The sequence below is a fragment of the Oncorhynchus nerka genome, linkage group LG9b (assembly GCF_034236695.1).
Source record: "Oncorhynchus nerka isolate Pitt River linkage group LG9b, Oner_Uvic_2.0, whole genome shotgun sequence".
NCBI classification, from domain to species: Eukaryota; Metazoa; Chordata; class Actinopteri; order Salmoniformes; family Salmonidae; genus Oncorhynchus; species Oncorhynchus nerka.
In genome coordinates this window covers 37,529,502-37,539,898 of record NC_088424.1, presented here as the reverse complement: position 1 = coordinate 37,539,898, position 10,397 = coordinate 37,529,502, and the positions used below count along the sequence as shown (strand labels likewise).

The window sequence follows — 10,397 nt, the reverse complement described above, 5'->3', positions numbered from 1 at the left end:
GAAACAGGAGAACAAGCCCGCACGAAACAGAAGCGGGCTGAACAGACTATATATAACCCCACCCTAACAACCAAACAAGAAACAGGTGATACCAATTAGACAGAACTAAACGAACACAGAACAACGGATCAGCGATAGCTAGTAGACCGGCGACGACGACCGCCGAGCGCCACCCGAACAAGAAGGGGAGTCACCTTCGGTAATATTCGTGACAATAAAGAGCAAAATGATTGATTATTATTATATTATCATTTGTGCCCTGGTCCTATAAGAGCTCTTTGTCACTTCCCACGAGCCGGGCTGTGACAAAACTCAGACTCATTCTTATGTTTAATAAATGTATTGTATAGTGTGTGTGTAGCGGGCTTACAATGATGCCATTGGGAAATGATGTAAAATATATCACTAGCCACTTTAAACAATGCTACCTAATATAATGTTTACATACCCTACATTATTCATCTCATATGTATACGTATATACTGTACTCTATATCATCTACTGCATCTTTATGTAATACATGTATCACTAGCCACTTTAACTATGCCACTTTGTTTACATACTCATCTCATATGTAAGAGCGTCTGCTAAATGACTTAAATGTAAATGTAAATATGTATATACTGTACTCGATACCATCTACTGTATCTTGCCTATGCTGCTCTGTACCATCACTCATTCATATATCTTTATATACATATTTTTTATCCCCCTAAACTTGTGTGTATAAGACAGTAGTTTTGGAATTGTTAGTTAGATTACTTGTTGGTTATTACTGCAATGTCGGAACTAGAAGCACAAGCATTTCGCTACACTCGCATTAACATCTGCTAGCCATGTGTATGTGACAAATAAAATTTGATTTTGATTTGAAAAAACAACATTTGAGAGTGCGTTGACCCTGGTGCTAGAGGGGGTACAGCTGGAGGTTGAATGGTTGAAGGGGTACGGGACTATAAAAAGTTTGAAAAACACTGATCCAGACCCTTCAAATACAGTATTGCAGCTGGCGGGCTGTGCTTTATTTTGACAGGGGAGGGAACAGGTGTGTGTGTGTGTGTGTGTGTGTGTGTGTGTGTGTGTGTGTGTGTGTGTGTGTGTGTGTGTGTGTGTGTGTGTGTGTGTGTGTGTGTGTGTGTGTGTGTGTTACACAATCTGTGTGGGTTTACCAATGCCTCTGTATGGAAAGCAGGCTATTAATAGTAAATGTGGAGGATATACATTCTCTGTCTTAAATCTCTAGGAACCTTAGAGAATATATGGCATAATGTACAGCATATAATATCATGTAGAACATGCACCTCGTAATCCTACCTCAAATTTCCTCCTCATCTAAGGAAAATGTTGATTAGGTTTGAAGATTGTTGATATTCAGAATGCCTATACTGTAATCTAATACAAATCCGCAAATGTAATTGTTTTTTCCGTGATAATTTGACAGAAAAAGGTATAGCAATTCATTTTAGTTAGAGGAAAAGCAATATCCAGTGGGCGTTGTCTCTCATCCAAAAGTGGTGGAACTCTGCTTGCCCAAAGTTCAAACTCTGTTTATACAGTTTTTAATCATAGTTGCAATAAAATAGTATAAAGGAAATAACTATGCAAAAAGGGAATATTTTTCATCTCTTTGAGACAGAGACAGACAGACTGAGGAGAGTGTGGCTCTTCGCCCCGTGACTCAACCCCAGAACGGCGCCCAAGAAACACAAACTAGAACATGTATTATTCATCTGTTTAGCTCTGCCTGAAAAACAACCAATCTTCAGAGTGCTTTTTAACATCCCTCCAGGAAAGGCCCTGTGATGTGTTATATGAACTTCTTCTTCTCATTCATCTTAAAATGCACATGTTTAAAGCAGCGCAGACTTTGGTTTAATGTCTGCTTCTTTCATGGTGTGTCACAGCTAAAAACAGCTAATATGATACGGTGAATTATCAACCCTTCAATCTTTTAAAATAGCAACCTTTAGAATTTAGAGAATATATTTACTATCTCTTAAGTGGTTATTTTATAATAAGTTACTTAGTGTGGCTCTTTAACTATTTAACCTGTTTTATCTTTATCTTGTGTTCTATCTTGTGAACCCTGGGGTCTCGCTCTCTACTTCAGCAAGCCAATCATATACTGTAGCTCCCTCCACTTCAAATCTTCCCCTTGATGTAAATGACAATCAGTGCAGTCAATGTTGAACCTCCTTTGTGCGTGCGTGCACGTGCGTGCGCGTGCATGTGTGTGCGTGCGTGCGCGTGTGTGTGGGTGTGCACTTGTGTGGGTGTATTAGTGATGGTGAACGTTCTGGACCTTTTGGCAGGTGTCCTCTGAAAAATCACTCGATGACAACATTGCGTGGGAGACTTGACAGGTTGCATCAAGGAATGTTTAAGCATCAGCTTTTCATCGGATGTTAGTGGAGAAGAAAACTAAAATGCTTTTTTCATTTAGTCAAAGGGAATGACACATCCTACACACAGAAAGACGCACGGACAGAAACAGACACACACTTTCCCACACCATGACTCATAGTGACATGAATTTGACATACCTTTCACAGGCATCGGAGGGATGGTTTTCAGGCAAACCCTGTTGTCTCTCTGCATGGCGTCATACGTTGTGTGTTCAGCGTGTCGAGGTGAGAACAGAGCACATGCCAAGGAGGAGAGAAGGGGAGGAAACATGCATGAATTCAGACGGGATGCTTCTCACTCACGTGACTCTCAATGCCCTAGTTCTGCTGCTACACTCATTGATTAATGAACAAGTGTCTTCCACCATCTTAAATATTGTCAGCAGAATAGTGTGCCTGCAATGTCATGGTGACATGTCTAAGCTTTTTCATGACAGTTGTAGGGAGCATGGATTATTCTGGGTACTGAATGGCATTTTTATGACATCTTTTTAACCTTAATTTAACTAGGCAAGTCAGTTAACAATGACAGCCTACCGGGGAACAGTGGGTTAACTGCCTTGTTCAGGGGCAGAAGAACAGGTTTTTACCTTGTCAGCTCGGAGATTTGATCCAGCAACCTTTCGGTTACTGGCCCAACGCTCTAACCAGTAGGCTACCTTCAGCCCCCAAAGCTCTTTCATGACAGTTGTAGGGAGCATGGATTATTCAGCATACCGAACGGCATTTTTATGAGCATGTGTTGGTTGATAGGTGTTTTAAAATACCTCCATCTGTCTTCCTCTCTGCCCTCTCCCCTCTTCATCCTCTCTTCTATCTCTGTACATTCTATTATTCCTTCCACTTCTCTCTTCTAAATTTGACCTCAGCCCTCCCTTCTCTTTTCTCCCTCTTTCCCTCTTTCTTTAACCTCCATCTCTTTATTTACCTTCTCCTCCCACATCTGCTCCCTTTCTACTCTCTACTCCTCTACTCCTTCTCTCTATTCCCACTCTTCTCACTAACCTCTCGTCCCTCTGTCTCCCTCTCTCTATAGGTGTGTGGTAAACTGACCCGGCCTGTGATAGGCTAGGAGTCAGCACTGACCCAGCCTGTGATAGGCTAGGAGTCAGATCAGGACCACCAGGGCCATGACTGGCTCCCCGGGCATCAGTGGGCAGTCCCTGTCACCATGGCGGTGGCTGAGTCGCTGGGGGCCGGGCCTGCTGCTGGTTACCATGACAACCCTACTGCCAGGTTGTTGCCAGGCATGCCCTCCACGGTGCGAGTGCTCGGCCCAAATCCGGTCCGTCTTGTGCCAGCGGCGGCGGCTCACCGGCATCCCAGAGGGCATCCCCACAGAAACTCGCCTCCTGGACCTCAGCCGGAACCGTCTCCGCTGGGTGGAGATGGGTGACCTGGCGCCGTATCCGCACCTTGAAGAAGTGGACCTGAGTGAGAACCTCATTGCCACACTGGAGCCCAACGCGTTCGCCAACCTGCAGAGCCTCCGGGTGTTACGGCTGAGGGCGAACCAGTTGAAACTTGTACCCATGGGGGCCTTCGCCAAGCTGGTCAACCTGACCACACTGGACCTGAGTGAGAACAAGCTGGTGATTCTGTTGGACTACACCTTCCAGGACCTGAGGAGTCTAAGACACCTGGAGGTGGGAGACAATGACCTGGTCTACATCTCTCATGAGGTATTGAGCTGTTATCCATTTGATCATTCATTTTTCAAGCACTATGTTGTTCCTGATCTGTCTATAATATTTTATTGATTCTTCTATATTTCCAAGATTGGAGCTCACAACTAATCAAATTGTATTTTGTTGTGTTCGAAGGCCTTCTCTGGCCTGCTAGGGGTGGAGGATCTGACCATTGAACGTTGCAACCTGACTTCCATCTCTGGCCAGACGCTGTCCTACCTACGCAGCCTGGTCACTTTGCGACTACGCCAGCTCAGCATCCCCGTCCTGGAGGACCATAACTTCCGTAAGCTGGCCAACCTCCGGGGGCTGGAGATCGACAACTGGCCTTACCTGGAATACATCTCCCCCCTGAGCTTCCAGGGTCTGGACCTGTACTGGCTGTCCATCACCAACAGCAACATCACCTCCGTCCCCTCGTCCTCCTTCAGAAACCTGATCCACCTCACCCATCTCAACCTGTCCTACAACCCCATCACCACCCTGGAGCCTTGGGCCTTCAGGGACCTGCTGAGGCTCAAAGAGCTGATCATGGTGAACACGGGCCTGGCTACGGTGGAGCCCCACTCCCTGGGAGGCCTCAGACAGATCCGGGTCCTCAACTTCTCCTCCAATGACCTCCAGACTCTGGAGGAGGGATCGTTCCACTCTGTCAACAGCCTGGAGACGCTGCGGGTGGATGGGAACCCACTGCTGTGTGACTGCCGTTTGTTGTGGATCCTGCAGAGACGCAAGACCCTCAACTTTGACGGCAGGGTGCCTGTGTGCGCTGGGCCGGTGGAGGTGCAGGGGAACAGCCTCAGCACCTTCACCGACTCAGCGCTCTTTGATCACTTCACCTGCCAGAAGCCCAAGATACGAAACCGCAAGCTTCAACAGGTAAGAGTTGTTATCCCACTTTGCAGTACATGTAAGCATAGTGTAACTACAGTGTAGGTACACATTGATATGTAGTATTACAGCTTCGATGCCTGTTTCAGTTTTGTACCTAATGCTTAATTCATTCATTCATTCATTCCACCAAGGTGACAGCTCGTGAGGGCCAGCCAGTGAGTTTCCTCTGCAGTGCCGTGGGAGAGCCCGCCCCCAACATCATGTGGATCTCCCCTCAGCGCCGACTAATCACAGCCAAGAGCAATGGTCGCATCACCGTCCTCCCAGGAGGGACGTTGGAGATCCGCTATGCTCAGGTCACCGACAGCGGCACCTACATGTGCATCGCCAGCAATGCCGGGGGTAATGACACTTACTTTGCGATGCTCACGGTTCGGGGCGCGCCGCTGGATGCCTCGTCGGCCTTCTTCGCCAACCGCTCGATGTATGGCGGCGAGTTCTTCAACGACACAAACCTGAATAGCACTCGCGTCTTCCTCAAGTTCACCCTGGACCTGACCACCATACTGGTCTCCACAGCGATGGGCTGCATCACCTTCCTGGGCGTGGTGCTTTTCTGTTTCTTGTTGTTGTTTGCATGGAGCCGGGGGCGGGGCCAGCGTAAGAACAACTTCACCGTCGAGACCCCTTTCCGGAAGGCCGAGGGACCGGCGGCGGTGGGTGGCGCCGGAGGTGCCCGGAAATTCAACATGAAGATGATATGATACCATGCAGCCAGGGGTCACTCGGGGGCATAAGCACATCCTGGAAACGGGTTTAACAAGACACACACAGCGCTGAATCGCAGAGTAAAGAAAGAAAGAAAAATAAAATGCATACAGTATTCACACATGGCTGGTATTCACCAGGACCAGATTCGGTTTGAGTGGAAAAACATGATGACCTTTGACCTCACGGCCTCCTACTGGTTTTACTCAGCTCGTGGTACAACGTTCCGTTTATATTTCGAACAAATATAACATTGTCATTGACCAGGTTCCCATCCAACCCGTTTATACGAGTAAAGTACATGTCGGATAAAATACGTCATACCAGGCCTGGAAACATTTGTTGGTTTCAAACTTTCCAAATGTCGACAAAGATAAATAAATACGCGATGACATGATGTGTGGTCCTCCCAGTACTACTCGTCAGGAAAGAACGCAGTTTATTAGGCTACAGATTCAATTCATTATAAATGATGATGAACTTCACAGGGTGGTGAAAGTACAAGGTGATGAGCTTGATACTCCTTTCCATTAAATATTGAGGGTCTTATTCTGGTCACATGATGATCGATGCTTGGCTGCTGTTTGACAAATACAAATAATCTCACTCTTTCGTCCATAATAATCTCATCATGTAGGCTATACCCACATTGTATCTGCGAGCTGTTGGCTAGACAGCAAGAACCAATTGACGCTATATAACGCAAATTTTTCAGGATGAGAAAACCATCATTAGAGTTACAAATGCGATGGAAAACATGGGAATTTAACTGCAAACGTTGTTTTTATGTGCGCTACTTCATCACGCACAGCTTTTTATCCTCAACAAGTACATTTGATGGAAACACCTGGTGAGAAAATGCACATATTGTTTTTATGCAGATCTTAGAATATTCGCTTGAAAATCTGTCGCCAATTGGATGTAAACCTAGCTACTGAGCTTGATAAGGGGAGGTCAACTAGATCACTAAAGGTGTATTTTGGAGAGAAAAAATATAACATTACCATTTAGCTTGATAAGAATTATAGAAGTTAAGAATTTCGTGTGATCTCTTATTGGGTGATTACTGTGCTGTGGAATGATCATAGTTATGCGTCTCTCCCAGAACGTGGAAAGGACTTCCTGGAAGCTATGCACTTGTAGTGGTCATTGCACACAGGGCATAGTTCTGACTAGGGGGAGTACAGCCATGATGGTTAGTTATGGTTAGATAAAGTTAGTCTAAGTTATGGTTAGATAAAACGCTCTCCTAATCTGCTATAAAAAGTTATTTCTGGTTGTATCTGTAGGCCCATTCATCATAGCCCATGGAGAGACACGGCTATCAACTAATCACAGAATTTCTTGTCTTGCTTTCTTAAATTCTGCCTTTCTGAGAAATATTGCAATAGCATGTAAGTATTGCAATTTAGAGTATCTTGTATAGTAATAAGATTACAATATTGAATAAAAACAAGCCATTTTTGTAAGACATTTGGGATATGATTTCAATTGTCACATTTATAAGACACCATCAAGGCCCCTCCAGATAAACACATGAAACCTATTTCAATCATTTGACCTAATAACATTTATGGGGGAAAAAATATCAGAAGACACTTTGGCCGATCTGTTTTTGAATACCACATCATATACACATCAAAATAAAGTATATTCTGAAAATTTAAATTGGGCCCACTTCACTTTCAGAAGTGACCGTTTGCGACGAGGTTGGCTGTGTGAGTTGGACCAAGCGCACTGGCCGACGGTTGCCATGACGGCCTGGCGCCCCAAGGGTTTGTTTGGAAAGCCAAGCCCAGCGAACATGAGGCCACATGGTAACCATGACAACCAACACAGCCCAGGGCAGGGGGGAGATGTGGGGACTGTGGGACGAGTGGAGAGGGAGTATGTCCATGCCTCCTCTTTCCAACCTTCCAATAATAGTACTACCCTACCACTGCCAGTAGGGAGGAATGTGGGAAGAGAGGAGCCTAAGCCTCACCTCTCTAACCTCCCTCTTACACTGCTCTCTCCTACTGCCATGGGCTGAGCTGGGAAAAGAACTGACCTCCACAGAGCTGCCAGGGGGAGCAGCCTGGAAGTCAGAACACATTCAGAGTCATATACTGTACTGTACATAACAGACTCACCTTCACAAAGGTTCTCACTGAGAGTCATATACTGTACTGTACAGAACAGACACACCTTCACAAAGGCTCACATTGAGAGTCATATACTGTACTGTACAGAACAGACTCACCTTCACAAAGGTTCTCACTGAGAGTCATATACTGTACTGTACAGAACAGACTCACCTTCACAAAGGCTCTCACTGAGAGTCATATACTGTACTGTACAGAACAGACACACCTTCACAAAGGCTCACACTGAGAGTCATATACTGTACTGTACAGAACAGACACACCTTCACAAAGGCTCACACTGAGAGTCATATACTGTACTGTACAGAACAGACTCACCTTCACAAAGGTTCTCACTGAGAGTCATATACTGTACTGTACAGAACAGACTCACCTTCACAAAGGCTCTCACTGAGAGTCATATACTGTACTGTACAGAACATACACACCTTCACAAAGGCTCTCACTGAGAGTCATATACTGTACTGTACAGAACAGACTCACCTTCACAAAGGTTCTCACTGAGAGTCATATACTGTACTGTACAGAACAGACACACCTTCACAAAGTTTCTCACTCAGAGTCATATACTGTACTGTACAGAACAGACTCACCTTCACAAAGGCTCACACTGAGAGTCATATACTGTACTGTACAGAACAGACTCACCTTCACAAAGGCTCTCACTGAGAGTCATATACTGTACTGTACAGAACAGACACACCTTCACAAAGGCTCACACTGAGAGTCATATACTATACTGTACATAACAGACTCACCTTCACAAAGGCTCACACTGAGAGTCATATACTGTACTGTACAGAACAGACTCATTTACACATGCATTGGACCTTTTTTTCAGGTGAACACAAAGTCATATACAGGCGAAACGCACACACACACAGACACCTATACTACAGATCTATAATAACTAGAACTGCACATCACACTATTACCACTCACAACACTACAGATCTATAATAACTAGAACTGCACATCACACTATTACCACTCACAACACTACAGATCTATAATAACTAGAAATGCACATCACACTATTACCACTCACAACACTACAGATATATAATAACTAGAACTGCACATCACACTATTACCACTCACAACACTACAGATCTATAATAACTATAACTGCACATCACACTATTACCACTCACAACACTACAGATCTATAATAACTAGAACTGCACATCATACTATAACCACTCACAACACTACAGATCTATAATAACTATAACTGCACATCATACTATTACCACTCACAACACTACAGATCTATAATAACTAGAACTGCACATCACACTATTACCACTCACAACACTACAGATCTATAATAACTAGAACTGCACATCACACTATTACCACTCACAACACTACAGATATATAATAACTATAACTGCACATCACACTATTACCACTCACAACACTACAGATCTATAATAACTATAACTGCACATCACACTATTACCACTCACAACACTACAGATCTATAATAACTAGAACTGCACATCATACTATAACCACTCACAACACTACAGATCTATAATAACTAGAACTGCACATCACACTATTACCACTCACAACACTACAGATCTATAATAACTAGAACTGCACATCACACTATTACCAATCACAACACTACAGATCTATAATAACTAGAACTGCACATCATACTATTACCACTCACAACACTACAGATCTATAATAACTAGAACTGCACATCACACTATTACCAATCACAACACTACAGATCTATAATAACTAGAACTGCACATCATACTATTACCACTCACAACACTACAGCTCTATAATAACTAGAACTGCACATCATACTATTACCACTCACAACACTACAGATCTATAATAACTAGAACTGCACATCATACTATAACCACTCACAACACTACAGATCTATAATAACTAGAACAGCACATCACACTATAACCACTCACAACACTACAGATCTATAATAACTAGAACTGCATCCACAAACATCCACTCTTCTCTTTCTCTGAGACGGCCAGTGCGCAAATGTCTGTGCCCCCCCCCCCCCCCCCCCCCCTAGCCCAGTGCATCCCCCGTCCCCACTCGGTCCTCCAATGGGAGGGATCCTTAGCTGGAGACCGAAAACAAAAAATGTAAATGAAGTCATGTGAACCCTGCCCACGCCATGTACATCGTATAGAGGAGAGTACGGTGGTATTTATTATGACATGCTCTGTTCTCATTCGTTTAGTAGCCTCCTTTTTGCGTTACCTCAGTTGATGCTCTCCGTAAACCATTTACCATTAACCGTTTGGACTCTGTGGCATCCAACAGAGAGATTAGTCCTGTTCTCAACACCTAGAGGAGCTTCCATTCATTCCACAGGTGTGTGTGTGTGTGTGTGTGTGTGTGTGTGTGTGTGTGTGTGTGTGTGTGTGTGTGTGTGTGTGTGTGTGTGTGTGTGTGTGTGTGTGTGTGTGTGTGTGTGTGTGTGTGTGTGTGTGTGTGTGTGTGTGTGTGTGTGTGTGTGTGTGTGGAGGGTTAACTATTTGCCATGATGTAAATGTTTAGGAAAT

General features: G+C 44.4%; 1 protein-coding gene across 1 annotated transcript in view; it reads left to right on the top strand.

Annotated features, from left to right (window-relative positions):
* LOC115114730 (leucine-rich repeat and immunoglobulin-like domain-containing nogo receptor-interacting protein 3) overlaps positions 1-7,363 on the top strand; it is a 116,490-nt gene extending 109,127 nt beyond the window's left edge. Inside the window, exons 2-4 of the mRNA XM_065013659.1 lie at positions 3,442-4,087; positions 4,229-4,972; positions 5,119-7,363. Of these exons, the coding sequence (XP_064869731.1) occupies positions 3,536-4,087; positions 4,229-4,972; positions 5,119-5,691 (1,869 nt within the window). The 5' untranslated portion in view covers positions 3,442-3,535 and the 3' untranslated portion in view covers positions 5,692-7,363. The remainder of the gene's footprint in view (positions 1-3,441; positions 4,088-4,228; positions 4,973-5,118) is intronic.
* The last annotated feature ends 3,034 nt before the right edge of the window (positions 7,364-10,397 follow it).